The sequence below is a fragment of the Rhamphochromis sp. 'chilingali' genome, assembly GCF_963969265.1.
Source record: "Rhamphochromis sp. 'chilingali' genome assembly, chromosome: 5".
Classification (NCBI taxonomy): Eukaryota; Metazoa; Chordata; class Actinopteri; order Cichliformes; family Cichlidae; genus Rhamphochromis; species Rhamphochromis sp. 'chilingali'.
Genome location: NC_137932.1, coordinates 12,537,575 through 12,562,463, shown reverse-complemented (window position 1 = coordinate 12,562,463; position 24,889 = coordinate 12,537,575). Strand labels below are relative to the sequence as shown.

Here is a 24,889-nt window from a genome sequence, read left to right as displayed (position 1 = left end):
GAAAAAAACGGGGTCCAAAGCCGGATAATAAATGTGTATGCACATGTGGATCCAAAACAAAGAAGAGAACTCCTTTTGTCGATGGACACTTGTTTTATTACAAGGAAAAATATTATAGTGGGAGGGGATTTTAATGTATCTTTAGAAAAAGAAAAATTTTCTCTCCCATTAAAGACATTTATAAGACAATACGGGTTAACGGATGTTATGGGCAGACTTCTGGGGAAAAAAGTAGGGTATACATGGAGGAATACAAGGGGGGTACAGAGTAGGTTGGACTATATTTTGATAGATAAAAAGTGTAAAATTAAAGGGGGAAAAACGATTCCGGTTCTACTCACGGATCACCAGGCGGTAGAGGTGGATTTGGAGATAGAAGGGATGGAATACGGGAAGGGATATTGGAAATTAAATAATGAGGTGTTAAAGGAAAAAGATTATAGGGATAAATTTTTAGAGATCTTCCCTTTATGGGTGAAAGTAAAAGAACTTTATGGAAAAAAAGGGGATTGGTGGGAGGATGTAAAATGCAAGATAAAAAAATTTACGATAGAATATTGTACAGATAGATCTAAACGTAGAAAAGAAGAATTTAATATGTTACAAAAAGAGATAGAACATATTTATGTTATACAAAAGGAGGGGAAGGAAAAAAATGTAGATTTGAAAATTGAAGACTTAAAGGTGAGGCAAGAAGAGTTATTAGAGAGGAAGGCAAGAGCAGAAACATATAAATTAAAACAGAAAGAGTATGAGGAAGATGAAAGGTGTTCCGCATATTTTTTTAAAAAGATGAAAAGTAGGGATAAAAGGGGGGTTATAGAGAAATTGGAAAAGGATGGGAAGGAGATTATAGGGAGGGAAAGCATGTTGGGGGTAGTAAAAAAATATTACGAGGATTTATTTAGAAAAGAAAAAGTAGGGACAGAAAAAAGAGATGTTCTTTTGGGGTCATTAAAGAGGAGATTAGTAGAGGAAGATAGGGAGTTTCTGGAAAGGGAAATAACGATGGAAGAGGCATATAAGGTGGTAAAGGGAATGAAGGTAAATAGGGTACCAGGAATAGATGGATTAACGAAAGAATTTTATGAGGTATTTTGGGGAGTGATAGGGTTACATTTGTTGGAGGTCTTTAAAGAAATATTAGAGGGGGAAGAGATGGCGGAGAGTATGAGGACGGGTGTGATTTCGTTATTATTTAAGAAAGGGAATCCTCATTTACTTGATAATTATAGACCTCTCACTATGTTATGTGTAGATTATAAGATTTTAAGTAAGATAATTGCAAATAGATTGGTAGGGGTAATGTCGGATATAGTGGGAAGTGATCAAACGTGTGGGGTGAAGGGGAGACAAATTTCATGGAATATACAATTACATAGAGACATACTTGCATATGTAAAGGATAGAAAAATGGCGGCAATCTGTGTAAGTTTAGACCAACAAAAGGCATTTGATAGGCTAGATTACGAAATGTTGTGGGAGGTAATGACTAAGATGGGCTTGGGAAAACAATTTATAAGGTGGGTGAGGATCCTTTATAAAGAGATATATTCAAAAATCAAATTGAACGGGTTCCTCATGGAAAAAGTTCATCAAGCGAGGGGGTTGAGACAAGGGTGCCCGTTATCGGTGGTACTCTATGTATTATATGTTGAACCATTGGCTTGTGCAATTCGGGAGAATAAAAGAGTGAGGGGGATAATGATGCCGGGGGGGGGAATGTTTGAAAATATCTCAATATGCGGATGATACTATACTATATTTAGCGGACGACGACAGTTTAAGAGAAGTTGTGGAAATATTAAAAATATATGAAGAAGTTACAGGATCAAAAATAAATAAGGAAAAGACAAAATATAAGTACTTGGGGACGTGGGAAGGTAGGAGGGAAAATATTTGTGATTATACTTTGTGTGAAGGTCCTATGGACATTCTAGGAATTTCTTTTGGGAATAAGGAGGGCGATGCTATTTGGAACTGGAAGGGGAAGATGGCAGAGGTGGAAAGGAAATTACGACTATGGAAAATGAGGAAGCTTACAATTACTGGGAAGGTGTTAGTGATAAAGAGTGAGGTGGTGCCGAAATTATTGTATCTAGGCTATGTGTTCCCGATGCCACAAGTATTTAGAGCACAAATAATGAGGGGAATATTTAATTTTATATGGGGAGGTTACGAGTACGTAAAGAGAGTACAAATGTATCAGGAGGTTGCCGATGGGGGAAAAGGGGTACCGAACATTCCGTTAAAGTTAGATACGATTTTTTATGCAAATGTGTGTACGCTGTTAAAGAAGCCATATATTCATAAATGTCAGATATTGTTATGGTTCTGGTTAGCTATTCCATACCGGTTTTTAATTGGGTGGGAAAATCAGGGGCCGAAGGCAGAGACAAGACCAGAATACTTTCAGAGGATGGTTAAGTGGGGAAAGAGACATATAGAGTGCAGGGAGGTGGATACAATACAAAATCATAAACTTCTGTATAAAAAACTGGCGAGGAATGCTAACTACAACCAGGGGATAGTGAGTTCGGAAGTTTGGGAATACGCACAGGATAAGAGTTATAAGAATGTTTTGAAAGATTTTAATTGGATGCACCTACATAGGAAATTACCTGTAAGGACTACGATGTATGCACATAATTTGGGGAAGTTAAAAGAATGTCCGAGGGATAATTGCACAGAGGAAGAAACGATTGAACACGTCCTATGGGGGTGCAAATATGCAAAAAAGGTATGGGCTGGAATGAAGAGGAGGTATAAGGGACTAGAGGCTTTGACATATGAGGAAATAACTTATCTTAGGCCTAAGGATAAAAAGAAGGAGGAAAATAAAATACGTTGTATGTTGTTATCAATTACAAAACTTAAGATATGGAGGGCAAGACAGGGGTATATAAGGGGGGGGGGGGATATGAATGGAAAGAGATGGGAACAATAAAGGATATAGAGAGGGAATTTGAGGGGATATATCGGCATGAATTACAAAGATGGGGAATAGACACGATTAAGGACAGGTGGAAGGATTATTATGAATGATGTAAAAGATGTTTTTGTGAAATATGAAAAGTATTCAATGGAATGTTGAGCAAATGGAAATGTAAGATGGTGTTGTAAGTAAAAAAAAAAAAGAAAAAAAAAATCTGTTCTTATCAGTTTAATATCTGATACGTCCCCTACCCGGGGACCATATATTAAATTAATTTTTGGAGCAGGGAGATGGAATAGGGGCTTGCTCCGTCCACTCCACGCATCGACCTGGTATTGCAGTATTTCTAGGAACGGTGCACCCCCTGAAGCTGTGAAAAACAAATGTCATTTGACTCAACAGTTTGTGCAAAGAAATTTCTTATACGCTAGATATATGCGTGCGTCTGCATATCTGGACATTGTCTTCGTGTAATCTTCCAAGGTTAGTCAGACTGAAATGTTGCGACTTAATATTTGTGAATGACTTACATTTAACTATTACCAGAATTACTAAATCCTGCCACTTGGACTGACACGTGGCTGGACACACACTTTCTATGGGAAATCAAAAAAATATGTCGTTTTGAACTGCAGTTACACTATTCTGGCTCCAATCCTGCAGTTACCTCTGTTGTCCACTAGAGACCAATAGAAGTCTTTAAAAACCGGAGGCTGCCATCTACAAGGACTCATGTTGATTATAGGTTTAACTCTTCTCTTTCTCTACATACTGCAGCTTTCTGTCCTCTGTGGCTGTAAATTACATCGTTTGAAAAAAAATAAACCACACAATTTTTTCTTGGCTTTTTAGCTAAAATCACCTGTATTGTCTGTTGTTTCCATTTGTGGATGGTTAATAGTGCAGAAGATTGTTTTTCTGTTTTCAGGATTACATGAAAACATTTTGGAACAGATCATTTTTGCATATAATAAATCTTAGGATAGTATTGGTTTTGATGATTTATAAAACAGCTGTGTGCCGTAGCCCTGGTAGTGTGGATCCTTAGTGTGTAAAGAGTAGATACCTCATGTAATATGTGTGAATGAAAATCCATGGACTTTATAAGAGTCCTCCATTTATGGCTATGATCCTAACAAACAAGATTAATACGTTTCTTTCTCCTACCAATCTTCCTGTTTCCTAAAGGAACACGCATGCACAATATATATGCACCAGGGTGGCCGAGTGGTTAAGGCGTTGGACTTAAGCTCCAATGAGCGCATGCTCTCGTGGGTTCAAACCCCACTCCTGGTATAATTTGGAGCCTCATGACTGGTAAACTGAAATGTATCTATGGGAGCAACAATGATCAATTGGAGTTTTTAGGAATTTGCTGTGAGCAATATCCCCCCACCCAGTCACCCCCATAAAAACTGGGATGAAAGACAAATGAGAGGTCTGTGCCAAGGTCGCTCAGTCTTACTGTACATGTTATATGTAGAACCGTTGGCTTGTGCAATTAGGGAAAGCCCAGACATAACAGGAATACAGTTACCGGGAGGAGAAACATTAAAAATTTAACAGTATGTAATTATCATATTATGAAAACAATTATAACGCCAAGAAAGTTATAAAAATGAATTGAAGACGCTCCGTCTCAACGACCGCTGATTGGACTGCAGGCGACCACGTGATTTTGAATCTCATTAACCGGCATGCGCTGACCGGCGTTTCAGAAACTAAAGTGTCGTCATATATGTGGCGCCGTTTAAAAACTGAAACATGCCGACCATAGTTATATTGTGATGTTTCGGAGGTAAAACGTCAGTAAAACATCGACCTGTCCTCTACCATTTGTTAGAAGGCGACTGTGTTCTTCATTGTAACCATGAGTTAGAGTTGCAGTAAGCAGAATGAGTCGTTTCTGTCGTGCGATATGTGGGTATCGCTTCTCGGCCTTTTGGCTAAGATCAAGTGTAGTATCTGTTCTTATCAGTTACAAGGCGAGAAGCAATGCAGGATGGCGGCGGCGTCGGCCAATTTTCATGAGAGAAATACATGGATGCAAGGTACAAGAAATACTTTGAGATTCGAGTTGATGGAGAAAGAGGACGAGATTCATGACAGAATTAACTTCGGACGAAGGATCCTTTACGAGGCTTTAAAGATAAAGCCTGAGGAAATCTACTGCCTCCAGCAGAGTACGGCAAGTAAACATTATGATGTAACCTTTTGCACGGGAGAATGTGCGGAGGAGGTGAGAAGGAGATTTCACGGAGAAGAAAACGAAGAACTAAAGAAATATACGGTAACTCCTTTGTACAGAAATGATTATAGGATTTTAACGATCCATATGTATAACCCTTGGGTTTCGGAAGAGACAATTAAGTACTTCTTAGGAAGGTACGTCACAGTACTACCAGGAGTGCGCAAAATAAAGGATGGCTTAGGACTATGGACCGGAAAAAGACAATTCCGAGTCAAATTAAATGTGGATACGTCTACCGAGGACGGATATTGCCATCCACCCGCGGTATTCTCCATAGGAGCAGATAGGGGTTTCCTAGTGTATGCTGGGCAGCCCCAAGCGTGCAGAAAATGTGGCAGTACCGGACATAATGCGGACAGGTGTGAACAAATGAGGTGCAGGAGTTGCGGGAAGATAGGCCACATAACTAAAGACTGTAAGGAACCTAGAAAATGTCATTTGTGCGATTCAGAGACCCATATGGCAAGAGACTGTACTAGACCAAGGTCATATTCTGAAGCGGCAGGAAATGAACATTACAGAAAATCGGATGCAGAAGCTGATATCGGAAAAAGAACACAGGAGGCGTCAACGGCTGCCGAAGATCACCTTAACGAGGAGAGAGCTGGGAGCAAGGAAGGCGGAGTAGAGCAGAGGAATAAGGAGGAAGGAACATTACGTGAATCGGACGCCGAGAGAGAGAAACAAGCAGAGGACGGACAGGTGTGGGCAGTAGTAGCGAAGCCGCGGAGAAAATCAGCAAAGAGGCGGAGAAAGGTGAGCTCGGGTGCTTCTCCAGAAGAGACAAAAACGGAAAATAAAGAGGATAGGGAGGAACGGATCGAGCAGGTGGAAAATACGGAGGGACATGTTTTGAGGGGTACACAGACTGAATGCATGCATACCCCCTTAAGTGACTTCACTAGTGATGGGGATACGGGGGAAGAGGCTGAAAGCGAAGAAAAATCGGAAGATTCCTTTATTAAGAACTTATTGGCGCAGGTTAATATGAAGAGTTAAAAATGGGGATACTGAAATAAAACTCCTATGGTTTTGATTTGTTTTGGTTTTGTTTTTGAGACCCCTTTTTTTTATTTTATGTTTTAAGACATGGGAAACTTTCGAATAATAACATTAAATGTAAGGGGACTTAGGAATGCTCGGAAAAGAAAAATGGTTTATGAATTTTTGTTGTATTATAATTTTGATGCCTGCTTGTTGCAGGAAGTACATTTAAAAGATGAGGGGGATGTTGATCTCTTTACGAAGGAATGGAGAGGAGGTGAATCGGTCTGGAGTATCGGGGGAGTACATGGGACTGGGGTAGGAGTGTTATGTGGAAATAAAAGTATACGAATAAAGGACAGTTATACTTTAATACAGGGAAGGGTTATGGTTGTAGATGTGGAAAAAAGTGGGACACAAAACCGTATAATAAATGTGTATGCATATGTGGATCCCAAATTAAGAAGAGAACTTCTTTCAAAAATGGACACTTGTTTTATGACAAGGAAAAATATTTTTGTGGGAGGGGATTTCAACTGTTCACTGGAGAAAATAAAAACTACGCTCCCTTTTAAGACCTTTATAAAAAAAATACGGTTTAATAGATGTAATGGCCACACTACAAGGGAAAAGAGTGGGGTACACATGGAAGAATACAAGAGGAATGGAAAGTAGATTAGATTACATCTTGATAGAGAAAAAGTGTAAAATAAAACAAGGGAAAATAATACCGGCTTTGTTCACAGATCATCAAATGATAGTGGTGGATTTGGAGATAGAAGGAATAGATTATGGAAAAGGATACTGGAAACTGAATAACGAAGTACTTATGGAAAAAGAATATAAGGAAAGGTTTGCAGAGCTCTTCCCTTTATGGGAGGAGATGGAAAGCTTATATAAAAATAAATTGGATTGGTGGGAGGATGTAAAAAACAAAATAAAAAAGTTCACGGTGGATTATTGTACGGAAAGGTCCAGCGTAAGGAAAGAGGAATTTCGTATATTGCAAAAAGAAATAGAATATACTTATACACTACAAAATGAAAAAGGAAACAACAAAAACATGGACGAGAAAATGGAAAGTTTAAGATTGAAGCAGGAAGAACTACTTGAAAGGAAGGCAAGGGCTGAAACATATAAGATAAAGCAGGAGGAGTATGAGGAGAACGAGAAATGTTCGGCCTTTTTCTTTAAAAAGATGAAAAGTAAGGAAAAAAAGGGAGTTATAATAAAATTAGAGAAGGATGGGAAAATGATAGAAGGAAAGGAAAATATGCTTAAAACGGCGAAGGAGTATTATGAGGTCTTGTTTAGAAAAGAAAAATTAGAGGGAGAAAAAGGGGATTTTTTCTTAAAGAAAATAAAAAAGAGATTAACGGGAGAAGAAAGCGACAGTTTAGAAGGGGAAGTTACAATAGGGGAGGCATATAAAGTATTAAAAGGAATGAAGGCAAACAAAGTGCCAGGGATAGATGGATTAACAAAGGAATTTTACGAAACTTTCTGGGGAATGGTGGGGATACATTTGTTGGGAGTTTTTAAGGAAATCATGGAGGGAAAGGAGATGACAGAGAGTATGAAGATGGGTGTGGTTTCTATTCTATTCAAGAAAGGTAACCCACAACAACTTGATAATTATAGACCGTTAACTATGCTATGTGTGGATTATAAGATCCTGAGTAGGATATTGGCAAATAGACTCGCGGGAGTAATGATGCAAATAGTGGAGAAGGATCAGACGTGTGGGGTTAGGGGGAGGCAAATGTCTTGGAACGTGCAACTACACAGAGACATACTCACATACGTTAGAGATAGAAATTTGCCAGCACTATGTGTGAGCCTAGATCAACAAAAGGCCTTTGATAGGGTAGATTATGATTTTTTGTGGAGGGTAATGCAGTATATGGGTTTGGGAGAGAAATTTAAAAAATGGGTAAAAAATTTATACAACGGCATAAGTCTGAAAATAAAAGTAAATGGATTCCTTACAGAAAAAGTGTATCAAACAAAGGGTTTGAGGCAAGGATGTCCATTATCTGTTGTTCTTTATGTACTGTATGTTGAACCTTTGGCTTGCGCAATAAGGGAAAGCCAGAGAGTAAAAGGGATTCCGATGCCGCGGGGGGAAGTTTTAAAGATATCGCAGTATGCGGACGATACAGTATTATATCTGGCAGATGATGATAGTTTAAAGGGTGCGATAGAAATTTTAGATATTTATGAAAAAGCGACTGGATCAAAGATAAATAAAGAGAAGTCGATGTATAAATATTTGGGGACATGGGAGGGTAGAAGAGATAATATCTGTGATTTTACTTTGTGCCAAGGCCCAATGAATATTTTAGGAATCTCCTTTGGAAATAAGGAAGGAGATGAGCTTAGCAATTGGAAAAAAAGGTTAAGTGCGGTAGAAAAGAAGCTGGGCCTTTGGAAAGCAAGGAAATTAACAATTACGGGGAAGGTTCTGATTATAAAGAGTGAGGTGGTGCCGAAGCTATTACATCTGGCCTATGTGTTTTCGATGCCTCAGATCTACAGAGCGCAAATAACCAGAGCGATATTTAAATTTATTTGGGGGGGTTATGAGTATGTCAAAAGAACGCAAATGTATCAAGAAATTGAAGATGGTGGGAAAGGGGTACCAAATGTCCCTTTGAAGTTAGATACAATGTTTTATGCAAATGTATGCAAGCTATTGAAACAGAACTATGTCCATAAATGTCAAATATTGTTATGGTTTTGGTTAGCGATTCCATACCGTTTTTTGATAGGGTGGGAAAATAAGGGACCAAAGGCGGAAACTAGACCAAAATATTTTCAGAGGATGCTGGGATGGGGAAAGAAACACGCTGAATGTAAAGAGGTGGATACCGTACTAAACCATAAACTTTTATATAAGAAAATGGTATGGAAAGCTAATTATAACCAGGTACCGGTGAGTCCAGAAGTGTGGAAATGTGCACAGGATAAGACCTTTAAAAATGTTTTGAAGGATTTTAATTGGATGCATTTACACAAAAGGTTACCCGTGAGGATCATTATGTATGCACATAACTTGGGAAAACAGAAAAAGTGTCCGAGGGACAACTGCGTAGAAGAGGAAACAATAGAACACGTACTTTGGGGATGCGAATACGCAAAAAAGGTATGGGAAAGGGTAAAGGGGAAGTATAAAGGTTTGGGCATGGTGACTTATGAAGAGATTACCCTTTTCAGGGCTAACAGTATAGAAAAAGAGAGATACAAAATACGTTGTATGTTGTTAACAATTGTAAAAATGAAATTGTGGAAGGCAAGACAGAGTTGTATAACGGGAGGATATAAAGAGGGGGAAATAGGTACGACTAAAGCTGTAGAGAGGGAATTTGAAAAGACATACTGGCATGAACTACAAAAATGGGGAATAGACACGATCAAGGATAGATGGAAAGATTTCCCTTCCTTCTTTACTGCGAAGGCACCTAAAAAGTGGTGGTAGGTAAAGAGTAAGGAAGGGAGAAAGGGAAAAGGAGCAATGAAAAGCAATAAGTTATATGAATATGTTACATGAAAATGATTGTTTTGCGATGAATGAATGTGGGAAAGAAATGAAATGTAAATATGTCTTTGTAACGGAAATGGAAAAAGTTTTTTGAATTGTTGTGGAAAGAAAATAAAAGAAGTAAAAAAAAAAAAAAAAATCTGTTCTTATCAGTTTAATATCTAATACGTCCCCTACCCGGGGACCATATATTAAATTGATTTTTGGAGCAGGGAGATGGAATAGGGGCTTGCTCCGTCCACTCCACGCATCGACCTGGTATTGCAGTATTTCTAGGAACGGTGCAACCCCTGAAGCTGTGAAAAACAAATGTCATTTGACTCAACAGTTTGTGCAAAGAAATTTCTTATACGCTAGATATATGCGTGCGTCTGCATATCTGGACATTGTCTTCGTGTAATCTTCCAAGGTTAGTCAGACTGAAATGTTGCGACTTAATATTTGTGAATGACTTACATTTAACTATTACCAGAATTACTAAATCCTGCCACTTGGACTGACACGTGGCTGGACACACACTTTCTATGGGAAATCAAAAAAATATGTCGTTTTGAACTGCAGTTACACTATTCTGGCTCGAATCCTGCAGTTACCTCTGTTGTCCACTAGAGACCAATAGAAGTCTTTAAAAACCGGAGGCTGCCATCTACAAGGACTCATGTTGATTATAGGTTTAACTCTTCTCTTTCTCTACATACTGCAGCTTTCTGTCCTCTGTGGCTGTAAATTACATCGTTTGAAAAAAAATAAACCACACAATTTTTTCTTGGCTTTTTAGCTAAAATCACCTGTATTGTCTGTTGTTTCCATTTGTGGATGGTTAATAGTGCAGAAGATTGTTTTTCTGTTTTCAGGATTACATGAAAACATTTTGGAACAGATCATTTTTGTATATAATAAATCTTAGGATAGTATTGGTTTTGATGATTTATAAAACAGCTGTGTGCCGTAGCCCTGGTAGTGTGGATCCTTAGTGTGTAAAGAGTAGATACCTCATGTAATATGTGTGAATGAAAATCCATGGACTTTATAAGAGTCCTCCATTTATGGCTATGATCCTAACAAACAAGATTAATACGTTTCTTTCTCCTACCAATCTTCCTGTTTCCTAAAGGAACACGCATGCACAATATATATGCACCAGGATGCAGTGGCGTGTCTAGAAAATTTTTGTTGGGGGGGCCAGGTAGGGGCACAGATTTGGAGAAGGGTGGCAGATGTAATTGGCAGATAATGTTAAAAACAATTCTACCAACCGTTCACCATAATTCAATAACCCTGTAAACCTAATAACCGTAACCTTATTAGAATGAGATTTTAACCACTACGGTGCAAAGTGTTTAGATACTGTGTTGATTAAGTACAAGAGATACAATCAGTCAGTGTTTATTCAGCATTCAAGGACATCAATATTTGCATAGTATTTTTACTGACATGTAGTGCACATGTGTTTTGGGCAAAAACATTTTTGAATATTAAAATACGAACATTTTTAACATACAATTGGCAAATTAGCCAATTCCAATGCAAAACCAATGCCTGTTAAAAAAAAAAAAGAAGATAATCTTCTCACAAACTGGTGTTTGATTTTGAAACAGGAAAAAAGTGGAGAAACAACTGAAAAGACTAACATTTGAATAAAACCTGAAAGCAAGTAAATACTTTATATGCTGCCTTACTTTGGTAATATTGAGAACAACACTGGCTGATGATGAAATGCAGTCAGCTGGCATGGTGACACTGCCAGTATTAACCTGCAGGGCTGGACTGGGACAAAAAATTGGGCATTTTCACTACAGATTGGCCCACCAGGTATTAAAGCCATAAAGCCTTTGAATGAAAACAAATGCTGTTGTGACAGTGATGTACAGTCTTTTTGGTATATGTATGATTTCCATACATTTTACGTCAGATAAAAACTTTCTTCACAAGATTCAGATAATTATTTAATAAAAGCTAGATATTTTAAATGAGAATAAAAAAGAAAAGTATTTCTTTGTGCCCACCTTTCCCTGTTAATGCCCTACCTGGCCCCCTGGCAACACTTTGCTAGACCCGCCCCTGCACAGTTACCAGCTGTCAGCTACATAAAAAAAGGATCCTGGTGTTATTTATCTCTCAGAAACAGTTCATAACTTCAACTCATTCCTGTCACCTAAAAGGTAAACCTGTTTCTCCATCACCTGTTCAGCTCTGATGATTCAGTAAGGACATCTCCTGGTTTCATCTTCATGTTTCCCTCTCACCACATATCCAAACCGACATCATGACCAGCAGCTTTACAGCTTTACAGCTGTGGCTCCAGCAAACATTCTAACTAAATAAATTCTAACAACAGCTGATCAAGCTTAAACGTGCTGCTGCTGTTTAGCGCGACATCTGCTGGTTTCCTCTTTCTGGCTCAAAGTGGGTGATAAACAAACAAGAGAGACGATCAGCTGATCATTGATCAGTTTCATGATTGAAGTAGCAACAGGAGAGAGAGGAGAGATAATGAGAGGAGAAGAGGCAGCTGTGCAGCGTAAAGACAGAATAACTCCAGTTTTGTGTCTTTTTCCATCCTAGCTGAAGTCCGGGACAAACTGCGTCTCTTCTCAGCTCAATACCAAACGCGTAATATTTTCTCTGAATGAGGGACCATTCCATTTTTTAAGGAGCTGTTGGCAACTCTACTAACTAACCTTATGAATAAAATAAAGTTCACTATCAGTAACATCATAGCAACCGAACATCTGTATAAACTTGTCATGCTAGCTCACACAGTATGAGGTATTGTAACTGACTGTAAAAAGTCAGCACAACGAAAATAAACTCCACCTAAACTTGGTTTATATCTGACCCAGATAGACTGCAGGTCATAACTTCTTACCTGAAGTTCAGTTCACCTGACACTCAGACTGGTGGCCGCCTCGGGGCTCTCCTCCTGCTTCCCCTTCCCTCATCCACCTGCTGGCCTCTGTGGAAGCCCTGCCATAGCCACCACCAAACAACTGAGTTATTTTTACACATCGACCTGCATCTTATAACTCATAACTCTTATGTTAAGTGGGGGAACTTGCACAATCGGTGGCTAACTAAATACTTTTTTGCCCCACTGTACACTCACTGGCCAAATTTTTGTTAGATACACCTGTTGAGCTGCTCATTAGGTCAAATACCTAATCAGCCTATCACATAGCAGCAGCTCAGTGCATTTAGGCATGTATACATTAATAAGATGACCTGCTGAAGGTCAAAGGGGATTTAAATGACTTTGAACATGCATTGTTGTTTGTGTCGGACAGGCTTGTCTGAGTATTTCAGAAACTGTACAACCATCTAACCGGTTTATAGAAAATGGTCTGAAATGGAGGAAATCTCCTGTGAGCAGCACTTCTCTGGGAAAAAATCACTTGTTGGTGCCAAAGATCAAAAGCGGAATGAGCAGATTACTTACAGCTGTAAGGAAAGCAACATGAACTCAAATACCCACTTACTTCAACCAAGTTATCAAGAAGAGCACCGCTGAAAGCACAATACGTTGAACCTCGAAGCTGATGGCCTAGTGTCACCTGCTGGATAGAGGTGAAAACACAAAGCAAACAATGTCTCTTTCATCTGTTTCACAGCATGCACGGGAACTGGAAACTCGCCGAAGGGAGGCAGAGGAGAGAGAGCGGAGGAAGCAGAGGGAGGTGCAGCTGGAACTGGAAAGACAGCTGAAAGAGGCTGTGATGGTAAAAAAAAAAGTTTTCCACTTGACACCAATTATGTACAGTCTTTTCTCCTTGACTTTGATCTTTGAGAACTCCAGCAAAATGTTGACTGTCATTATAAAATTCACACCTAGTCTTTAATGATTTGGAAAAATGGTTATGACAGTCCAGGAAAAGGTAATTCAGGAATAGGTCAGTTTATACCGCTCTGTTGGTGCATCTGTTTATGTAGCTGTGTGTGTGTGTGTGCATAGATAAAAGACAGCATGCAGGCTGAGATGCAGGTGAAGGAAAAGGAGGCTGAACAACAGAAGAAGAGGATCAGGGAGCTGGAGCTGACACAGCAGCAGCTGGAAGTTGCCCTTAATATGGAGATCCAGGCTCGGCTGGAGGAGGAGAGGGCCAGACTGGAGCTTGAGCGGTAACAATGGATTTCTAACTCTTATTATGGCCCTTTATTATTTTATTTGTGATGGAGATCTGAGATATCCATGAGAAGTATTAACATTTTCAGTTGCTTCTTCCCTTTTTCCCCTCCTTCAGGTTGCTGCAGGCTGAAGATGAAAAGAGGAAACATTTCCAGCTCCTCCAGGAGCAGCAACGTACAATGCAAAACCTCAGCCCCATACAGGAGCTGTCAGATGGCAGTCCCGATGAGGACACCCCCTCAGCCCTCAACTCTGCCTCTCAGGAGCTCCAGGATCTGCAGGCATCTCGCCAAAGAAGTCACCAGCGTCTGGAGGTGAACAAGTTTGTTTTGACTGGCTTTGTGAGCAGCATCTTATTTAGTGCTCTTCTAAAACAACACTGATGAAGATGCCTGCATGATTTTTGTTTCCAGGAGGTCCAGGAGAGGCTGAGGAATGCCAGTCAACAGGTACGGCACTGGAACATCCAGCTGAACCGACTGATGACCCCCATTACTCCTGCAGGTGCGGTATTCACTTTGCCTCTTTGCAGCACAGACTTCTGGAACAGAGTGTTAGTATAGTTAATAACAGTGTAGACCAGGGGTGTCAAACTCAAATACACAGTGGGCCAAAATTCAAAACTGGATCAAAGTCGCGGGCTAACTTTAATAATTATTGAAATATATTTATTCCTCCAGATATAAGAATGAATCTTTTCTTATGGACTCAAACACATTTTGCTGAAAAACTGAATATGGAACAAGCAAAGCTTAATACTAAACAATATATATTAGCTGTATAATACCAGTAGGCCAGCTCTAATAGTAATTTGGTATGGCTTCGCGGGCCAAATGTAATTAGGTTGCGGGCCAAATTTGGCCAGAGTTTGACACCTATGGTGTAGACCATATAATCTGTCAGATAATTGCATTAAAATGCTACAAAAGGCACCTACCCCCAAACATGTCAAGAGATTCATTCAGTGACGTGAATGAAAGAATCTGACTCACCTCAAGTTAATTAAAATTAAAAATAAATCTTATTATGATTTAAACACGGAAATCTTAAAACGAAAAATAACCGCATGCACAGTTGTTACAGGCTGCAAACATGTTTTATACTGCTTTGAAGTCTGGGACAGCATCATAAGAGGCATAACTGATCTCACCATAGTCCCATGAAGACTCAAGATGAGTGTTTTCACGACTGCCATCTTGGTGTTTTGAAATCAGGCATGATGAATGAAGGGAAGAACTGTCTGTTAAGGTTCTCAGTCGTTCAGGTCATCGTAGTCTAAGGAGCTTGGAAAGAAAAGCATCTGGACTTCTTTAAGTTTCTTGAAGAGCATTTCACCTCTCATTCAAGAAGCTTCTTCAGTTCTCTGAAGAAATTCTGAACTGAAGAAGCTTCTCAGATGAGAAGTGAAACATCTTCAAGAAACTTAAAGAAGTCCAGATGCTTTTCTTTCCAAGCTCCTTAGACTGTAGTTAAACTTCACACACTGGACTTGTCAGTCACACATCCTTCGCCAGTAGGCATTCCCAGAATGATCTTTCCCCTTCTGACGCTTAGAATGACCAAATATGTGCAAAATGGACAATTCCACATGCCACCATGTCAGTCTTTTATTAAATATGACATGAAACAAATGACTGAGCCATTAAATTTGTCACAAAGGTGTTCACCTAATTCCAGGCAAATGGAATAGACTTCTATGGGACCATAAGTCTTTTTGCACTTTGACATTTGTTTTACTTTTCAGATCTGTAACCTATAACTTTTATACTGTATGTGTTTTGATCATAGGAGTCTACGGGGACTTACTTACTTTTAGCACGTTTAGCAGTTGATGTTGGCTTCTTTTTTCAGTACTGGAGCTTCCTGCTCATTGAAGACTTTTCTAAAAGGAAATGCTTAATCCAAAATGGCGTTTTAAGGGCTTGGATTAATGTCAATTTCAGCAAATATTCTTTCTTATGTTAAAAGAACATGGATCTCTGTCAGTGATAACTTCTGACTTTATAACTCAAATTTTAAGAGAGAGCTTCACTGCTAAGCTCTCATCTGTGTGGGTGTCACGGTTCGCTTGAGGACTCACACGCAGGACTCAGAGGCACAGTCTGTATTTATTACAGTTCCACCAGGTGTATATACAAACAGTGCAGGGGATAGTGCTATATACAAAGCGGTGACAGGGAAAAGGCTCTGGGGAAATCCAGGTAGGGAAAAGACACTTGCTCCTCTTCTGACTCTCTCTCCAAACACCGCTCGGGGGATGCAGAGTCGGGTCCAGGGGATCTATGTACAGAAGGAAACACACGTTAGAGGTTTTGCACAGGGAAGCAAAAGAGAACTTGCTCAGAGCCGGGCTGCACTGACGCGAGTCACACACAACGATCCAGTGATGAGTAGAAGCCACTCCCTGGCTTAAATGCTGGCTGCACTGATGAGGCCCAGGTGTTTCCTCCTCAGAGGGGCGTGGGCCGAGGGCGTGAACCCACCATGAGTTCCGCCCTGGCGAGAGAGAGAGAGAGAACACTACTAGTCAGCGGCCTGCTGATCCCCTGGCCGTGACAGTGGGGTTCAAATCCCTTATTCAGATTAAGATTTTATGTGACATTACATTGGCAAAAATTAAATTTACTTGAATAATGTGAGTATTGGAGTAAGTACTTGAGTAGTTTTTGAATAACTTTAATTTTGTAATGTGCATATTTTATGAATAATGATGTTTCAATACTTTAATCTACTGAATAAGTAAGAATTAGACTTAATAATCTTTTTACTTTAAAAAGGGAAATTGTGTACAATCTTTTATTCTCCAAAATGCACATAATAAAAATGTTTTGGGGAATGTATATGCTTTTTAAAAACCAATTGCTTCTTACTTGATGCATGCTATAACTTTCAGCAAAACTGAACTAAAATTTGTTAACAAGCTTACCAAATAAGAAATGTTTTGTGAATTTTCTTTGCAGAGCGACTGGAAAGCCGGCTGTTATCAAAGCCCACATGCCCTAAAAAGGAGGACGCGCTGGCCAGTAATGAGTTCATCACTAAGTTTAAGATAAGAGTTGATCAGAATAGAGGCGATGATGAAAGTCTGGAGCATCAGTTGGAGGCTGCCAACCTGTCTGATGAATCGTTCGAGGCCCAGACAGAAGTCAACGGACAAATATGATCACAGACATTTTAAAAACGCGAGTTGAGAGTTAAGGGGGAAAATATTGTAATAAGTATATATTTGAATTGCACACTAAGATATAAAGTGATGGCAGCGAGCACAGTGTTGCAGGATTTAATTAAAAACACATCTGACTAAGACCAACTGAAATTTAGAGTTGTGTATAATAAAGTTTATTCATGATTAATAAAACAAATCTGTAATAATTTTCTTTCTCTTTTGTCCATCTGAATCTCGCTACAGCTTAAATAAAAGAAAAGAATGTGTTTTGAATATATTAAACTATTCTCTCTTTTTCTTTCTTTCTTTTTTTCTTGGTGGGTTTTCTTTTGCAATCAAACGCAACATTATACAATTATATAGTATAGTAAGAAATATCCTTTAACTTAATTTAGTATTTGTTTTTTCATTTTTGTTTTTATTGTTTCCCCTTCAGTTTTGTGCTCATAACATGTTCTAATCTGACATATTATGCAGTAAATTATTTTTGCAATAACTTAACAGGCCATTGTGGGAGCCAACATTCACTTATCAAAGACATATTTGTATATTCTGTGGGCTGCTTTATGGTTGTGTCATTTAGAAACATAAGCCACAACAGACTTCCACTGGAGAGTACTTAAAAATGTATTTTTATGTAAAGATATTTTAATAACTACTATATTAAGGGAGAACCTATTGTTACATGGATTAATTGTACAAACTGTAGAGAAATAAGTTTAAGCGTGCAACTTTTTATTCATTTTTAACTGTATTAATGTTTTTATGTTAATACAGCCGCCTCATATCTGTTTCCTCAGTGTTTTTTAAACCATGTACTCCATCTATGAGTAAGAACATGAATAAATTCCTTTCCAAATTTGTAGTTCTTTTTTCCAACACACAGATGCAGGTATTCTTTTGCACCAAGGCGTTAAAGAAATGCTAAGAAAAAATGAAAATACTACGTTGCAACCTGTGTGTGTGTGTGTTTATATATCTGTATCTATATAGATATAGATATATATGTGTATTCGTACCCTTTTTTCATCATCTAGTTTCCTGTGCCAGATCTTCTACTGATCCACTGAGGCAGACATGTAAAAAACATGAACTAAAGCATATTTCTGTATATAAACAGGACTTTAAATCTTTATCAACAGCTACTTTAGAGGAAATTCTTCAATAAACTGCAACCAAAGGCTCAACTCAGAGGACAAAACCCAACCTGTTATAAATAGTGTGACACCAAACTTTCTCTTGTGTAAAGTTACAAATAGGAGTAATTATCCACAGAAGCTTTTATACATAATGAAGTTATAATTCGTCCTGTAGAAATTGTACATTTAAGCTATATAGTTCCCTCTGTGATAACTCTGCTATGAATGCCTCTTATTAACTTTTATGCTTTTACAACCCACTATGAGCAAACACTCAGCAACAGTGGGAAGGGAAAACTCCCTTCTTGAAGGAAAAAACCTCTGGTAGAACCTGGAAATCTGTCTAAACTAGTTGGGGGTTAGAGCAACAGATGCAAGTCTTCAGATCATTTGCAGTGTGACTGTCTTTGTGCACACTTTGACCTGATTCAGTTTTCTTATTTGTCAAAATGCACCATGGGTAAAAAAAACAAAACAAAACAAAATAGTAATGAAGGAGAATCCTCAGCAAAGATGAATTAAACAAGTTTTATTTTGATCCAATTTTACTTTAAGTAAAACACATCTTTATTTGATGACTTTAATGTCATCAAATAAAGACAGTTTTGATGGAGCTCCTGACCCAGCCCAAGCTCTCTATGAAGACGAGGAAAAACTCCCCAGGGGGCCAGATCGATGGGAAGAAACCTCGGGAAAGCCCATTCAAAGAGAGATCCCCTTTCCTGGGATGGCTGGGGCGGTTACAGGAAGTCCGAAAAAGCTAATTTTTTATTTATTTATTTTTTAAGATTGACCCATTCCTGTCCAACAGAAAAAAGAAAGGAGGTTACCACAATGTATCACACTTATATGATAAGGTGTGAATTGTGTGTTTGTGTGTGCTATCTTAGCCAGGGGTGAAGCTGGAGCTCCTCCAGTGTTGGGCGCTTCTCCGGGACTGTAGTTAAACATGCCTCCAAGAAATTCTGGCATTCTTGAAAGAAAGAAAAGATCAAAAAGATGAAGATGATAGTTCTAGTGATCCAAGACATCAGTGAATCTGGAAGTGTGAAGTTTTCTTACCTGTGGACAGACGCTTTTTGATGCTCAGTTTCTTTGCGAGGAACCTCTCGGTACTAAAGTGCCGTGCATGAAGCGCTTCATACAACACCACTCCCATTTGCCACACCGTGGTGGGTCCACACCTGTAGCAGCTCCTCCTGTACCACTCGGGAGGGGTGTGAAGAGGAGTGCCTAACAAACAGACACAATTACAATTTCTTCTAAAACAAAAGACACAAATTGCTACATCTGTGAAAAGCAGGAGCAGAATATGTTACCATAGAAGACGCGATACAGAGATCGCTGTTTAACAAAGCAGCTCAGTCCAAAGTCAATGATGCGAACTCGAGGCACATCGGAGCCGGTCTCAATCAGAATGTTTTCTCCCTTGATGTCCCGATGAAAGATGTGTTTATCCTCAAGTTCCTTTACAGCATCAACTAGTTGCTTCAGAATGACCTGGAAAAGATGAAAAACACAATAATGAGTTAATGCTTTTCTGCCTTGATTGAATGCTGTACAGTCTAAGGCTCTCCCAGTCAACCTACCTTGGCCTTGTCCTCTGGTAAGGTTCTTCCATATTCTGCTTTGTATTTTTGCAGGTCCACAGCGGGGACAGGTCTCTCCAGCACCAGGATCAGCTCTTTGCCAAGGTCGAACCACTCCAGCAAGGACACAGGTGCTGATATTCCCACTGACCCTTCTGCTTCACCTGCAAGTTTAACCATAATGGCCACTTCCACCGAGAGCATCTTCCCGCTTTCATCCTGAAATATTACAACAAAGTGGATGATGAGGAACGCCGCATTCAATCCAGTAATGTAAAACTAATTCAAGTGTTGGACGCTTACCGCCACTTTGCAGTAGACTTTATTTTTGGGAATGTGTTTGATGGCAACCTAGAAGACACAGAGCATTGGTGAGCATTTCCTCAGTATGACATAATGAAAGGTGGAAACACAGCAGACGTTTCAGTTTACGATATTATCCATTATCTGCGTTACTGCCTGTCTTACTACCATCATCTGAACACTTACTGGAAAACGATCTTCTATCCGGTAGCCAGAAAACACTGCTCCGCAGCCTCCTTCTCCGAGCTGGTGCTCCTCCACATATCTGGCTTGGAATTCACCTGAACAGACAAAACAGCAAATCTGGTTTTATTACAGCTGTGACACAAATTACTCTCCTCTGTAGCCTAAATGTTCCTTTTGCCCTTCCCCTGAATATAAAACCCAAGCTGCTTGCTACTTACGTTTTTGGTCTGCCACTGATTTTTTGTCCTGGTCCACATTCCTTTTTTTTTTCTTGGGTGACTCTCTGTCGTCTCCCGTGGCCTTTCTTTTGCCATTTTTTGCGCACACCTGTTTGTTGTTCAAGTCTGGAGATGTGGAAAACACCAAAAGCATATCAGCTCACTGGATGATAGACACAAACACTAAACACCAATATCTTAAACCTAGCAACCACACTTAATCTACCCCCTTATTCAACAAATTAGCCTACCTTTACCAGAGTCCAACGAGGAGGATGCTTGCTCCTTGTCACCGCTCATATGGTCAAGAAGTTTAGCCCTCTTTGCTCTCTTTGTTGTGTCCTCTTCATCTTGCACAACCTTGCGCTTCACTCCTTTGACCACATCTGAGCTGGTGGAAGGACCAGCCTGCTCAGCGACCCTCCTCCTTTTCATTGGGGTCTTCTTTTCAGGACTGGCCTTTCTTTTAGCAGTCCTGCTCTTACAATCTATAAACGACAACAACACAGTGGTGAAAAAGAGTCCCCGACATCAAGACTGGAAGCAGTTTGATGGCAAAGAATTTGAAATTGCTTTTGCTTAAATGATCACAAGTTTAATCTTGGGATGAAAAAAATAACTGATCAGTGCGAGTTGATACTAGGTTTACTAAGTCTTAGATCTTGATGGCACTTGTTGGTCTGTTTTTACTGTTGAGTCCAAGAATAAACTTATTACATTATTTTACCAAAAGACCGGTAACCTTTCTTTGATTAGACATCTTGTATTAAAGCTATTTTCAATTAAACATATGATTCAATTGCTCCAAAAATGATTCACACAGTGTCAACATTTCTAGGATTTGGATTTTACCAGGATTTGATTTTATTATTTTACTTACCTTGATCTCCCGAATCTTTCTTATCGGCTGGAGTGGCAATTTTTCTTGTTTCCTTTTTCATTGTAATTTCGGAGACCCTTTAAAATCGAAAATGTAAACCGTAATGAGCTAAGATTGAGTTAATATTCCTTCAAATGTGCACCCTTCAAATGCTTGACTTTTCTAACTGAATTCTGTAAGTGAGCTTTATAAGTAAACTCTGGAAACTACGGCAACACAACATAGAATCTTGCCTTTCAGTGACTTCACTGACTGCCAGTAGTTCAAAGTAGTTTACAGAAAAACACTGGCAGACAAAGCCATAATATTTCTTATAATTCAATCATTTCATATCAATTAAACAGTTTCTTTCATTATCTTTCATCATTTGTATAAAGACCTCATCTATGGATGACAGTATGAAGATTTGTGGTTGACCACACACATTATAATAAACACAGTGTCAGCTACATTGTCATCTGATTTAAAGTATTTATTATGTACATTTAACTGTCATGGTAGTGAGTCTGTGACCCAGTGTTTTGTGTTTGTTCATTTATATTCATTGATTATTCTTATGTATGTTTTTGGTTCTCTTTATTGTTTTCTTCTTGTGTTATATTCTTAGGCTTTAGGTTTCTGTTACTTTGCCTTGCCCCTGTGTCCCACGTGTCATGTCTAGTCACTCTTGTTTCCATGTTCCCCAATTTCTCCCCAGTCAGTCATGTCTCTGTGTCAACTCTGTGTCTTTGTAAAAGTCTCTTGTTTGCTGTTTTACTTTGATAGTCATGTGTGCTGTGTTAGTGTTTTCATGTCTGTGAAGGTTCTCAGTCATCTAGGTCATCGTAGTCTAAGGAGTTTGGAAAGAAAGCGTCTGGACTTGAAGTTGCTTGAAGATGTTTCACCTTCTCGGATGAAAAGAACTTAAACTTTGCTTGAACATCTTCAAGCAACTTAAAGAAGTCCAGACGTTTTCTTTCTAAGCTCCTTAGACTATGTTAGTGTTTTCAGTTTTCCTTCCCCATGGTCTTGTTGTTTGTGATTTCTCGCAGCTGTGCTCTCATCCTGTGTCTTATTCCCTCATTTATCCCTCTGTGTATTTAAGCCCATTGTTTTCCTCTGTTTGCTGTTGGGTTATCTGTGTATCATCCATGACAATTTAATGAAATAGCAAATGCAACTACAATTTCAATGAGATTCATTCCTGGCATTCTACTGCGGTGGCTGAAAGTAGACACCAAGCATTATCACTGTAACTGATGTAAATATTGGACTTGGAGGGGATTCGTCTGATAGACTGATGCAAACATTACTGTGAGGAAATTTTTGAATCTCCCAATTTTCTTTCTTTCTGAAAGAAAGAAAGTTGGTTACTGTATCACATTTGTATGGCAAGATGTGAATTCAGTATGCGTGTGTGTTTGTGTCAGAGAGGAGTTTATCTGAGCCAGGGGTAAAGCAGGAGGTCCTCCAGCATTGGGCACTTCTCCAGGACTTTGTTAAAACTTGTTTTCAAGACGTCTGAAATGAAAGAAGGACAAGAGATATCGAGATGATAATTCCAGTGATTCAAGCGATCACATTGATTTTCTGCAAAATTTTCGTTTTGAGAGTCATTCGGCTGGGCAGGGGGTATAACACATCTGCAATGCAGCAACATCTGCTCTCTGGGCCTGTGTGAGAGTGTTATCTCAATGGCGGGAATGAGGATGTTGGAATTTGGCATCTCAGGCACCAACTCATCTCTTTCCTTAACCGGGCTCACCAGAGATTGGTTTCAGCCTCTCTCCATGCTTTAAGGAGGTTGAGTTGATAAATCTGACTGGCCCCTCCCCTGTCTGACCCTATCTCTTCATAGTCAACACCAATGTTCTCACCGTGTGACCATGAACGGTCCTTACCACTTGGCAAGTAATTTCGAGCTAGAAGAAGGGAGTAAGACAAGCACTTTATGTCCCTGTGAAAATACAACTACATTTTATCAAATATCACTAAGCAGTCCTTACCTTTAAATACAGCCTGGTTTCTTTCTCTTTCTTTCTATATCTCTGAGTGAAGTTAGCTCTCATTCTTTCTCTTCCTGTGAAATACAGCAAGTAGAGCTTTAGATAGCAACACACTGTAACACAGTTAGTGTTTGTTGAGGTGATAGAAATGCTGCATTTGAAATTACCTGACACAACATTTTACTCCCTTTTATGTTCACTCCTTTTTTTCTGAAGTACCGCAAATTATGGGCACGTGGGGTTGTTCTGGTGTTGTGCTAAAAATAAATAAATCAACACTACAGTACATGGTTTGTTCTTTCATCTCTTTTTATGCGACATCCTCTACTGATTAAAACGCGACTGCCTTTCACTGTTTAGGCTCAAATCTCATTGTTTGAAGGCCTGCAGTGACGTGAAATATTAACTTCCCCCAAATGCGTTAAACCCAAAGTAACGAGTTTGTTTTGAAAATATACGGAGTGGAAACTACAGATATTTGTAGTTTTGCACGTCTTTCTTCCTCCACCAGAGGCCATAGGCGCTGTCGATCTTGTATGTCCTCCTGCAGCAACATCTCTGCGAAGCTGATGCCTTCTTGCTTGCAGGTTGAAGAATCTTTGGTGCGCCTCCACAATTCTTCTTTAATTCGCCTCTGTGTGGATAGAATAATGATGTTTCTGTTTCTGCCATCAACTTGTTTCCCTAAGCGGTGGACAATATCAACAGCCTCTTCTAAGTTCAAGTCAGGGGCAATCTTCTGAAGCGTTTGCAAAACCTTCACTCTAATGTTTTCGTCTTTGTCTTCCTTCACCCCTTTCAGTTTTAGGCACCACCTCATTCGGTAGCGCTCTTGTTCTCTCACTCTTCTTTTCAAGTCTTCGTTTTCTTTAAGCAGCAGTTCATTCGCATTTGCCAGTTTAACAACTTTCAGTTTGCAATCAGCTATCTCTGCAGCGTTAAACTCTACAGCCTTAGCCAAGCTGGCAACCATAGCTGCACTTTGTCTGTTTTGTTCCTTGATATCCTCCAGTTGTGCTTCAAATTTTTTGTCAAGTCCCATAATGGCTTCAAAAATAGTTTTATTGGAGATATCATCTTCCTTCGCTGAAGATTTTGTTCTTTTCTTTCCTCTGGCGGTTGTTTTCGTCTCCCTGTGAGGTGTCATGCCGAGCAGATGTCAGAATTGAGTTCAAGCAAAGTTGACTCTTTTGGTGATTACAGTTTGTCCGGGCGGGCTGTGCGTCTTATTTCATCTGCAGACACGTCGTTGGATGAGGAACAGCTCATGTTGGCATTAGTGGCAGTCAGGATGGTGGCATCTTCCAGAGGGAAGGTCAGGTCGCTGGTCTCTCTGAGCAGGACGCTGTCCACCAACAAGCCCGGTTCCACGGCTGGAGATTACCCTCCTCCGGCTGAAGCCCCCGCTTTTCCCCCGAACAGCGAGCCAGCCGCGGTGCCTCACCCAAAAGCAGCGGCTGCTCCGTGCTCCTCTTCCCCAGTCAGGGCAGCCAGTTTGTGGGCATGGGCAGAGGACTTTTGAAATACCCCAACATTAAAGAAATGTTCACCATAGCCCAGAAGATCCTGGGTTACGACCTGCTGTCTCT

General features: G+C 39.5%; 2 protein-coding genes across 2 annotated transcripts; one reads left to right on the top strand and one right to left on the bottom strand.

Annotated features, from left to right (window-relative positions):
• Window positions 1-5,645: 5,645 nt before the first annotated feature.
• On the top strand, window positions 5,646-17,067 carry LOC308397080 (uncharacterized protein; the record flags this gene model as incomplete). The annotated part of the gene is made up of 7 exons (XM_080882796.1): window positions 5,646-5,942; window positions 6,390-6,488; window positions 13,320-13,427; window positions 13,661-13,827; window positions 13,950-14,148; window positions 14,248-14,338; window positions 16,795-17,067. The coding sequence occupies 7 exons, from the start codon at window positions 5,646-5,648 to the stop codon at window positions 16,995-16,997; spliced, it is 1,164 nt and encodes a 387-aa protein (XP_080738922.1). The 3' UTR covers window positions 16,998-17,067.
• Window positions 17,068-19,020: 1,953 nt separating this feature from the next.
• On the bottom strand, window positions 19,021-22,437 carry LOC308396691 (serine/threonine-protein kinase pim-1-like; the record flags this gene model as incomplete). Its single annotated transcript, XM_080882201.1, has 9 exons — window positions 21,316-22,437; window positions 20,687-20,923; window positions 20,436-20,561; window positions 20,218-20,312; window positions 20,032-20,079; window positions 19,729-19,947; window positions 19,459-19,639; window positions 19,202-19,372; window positions 19,021-19,112 (listed from the first exon to the last, which is right to left on the bottom strand). Exons 1-9 carry the CDS (start codon window positions 21,374-21,376, stop codon window positions 19,021-19,023), a joined length of 1,230 nt encoding a protein of 409 aa, XP_080738327.1. The 5' UTR covers window positions 21,377-22,437.
• Between the last annotated feature and the right edge of the window lie 2,452 nt (window positions 22,438-24,889).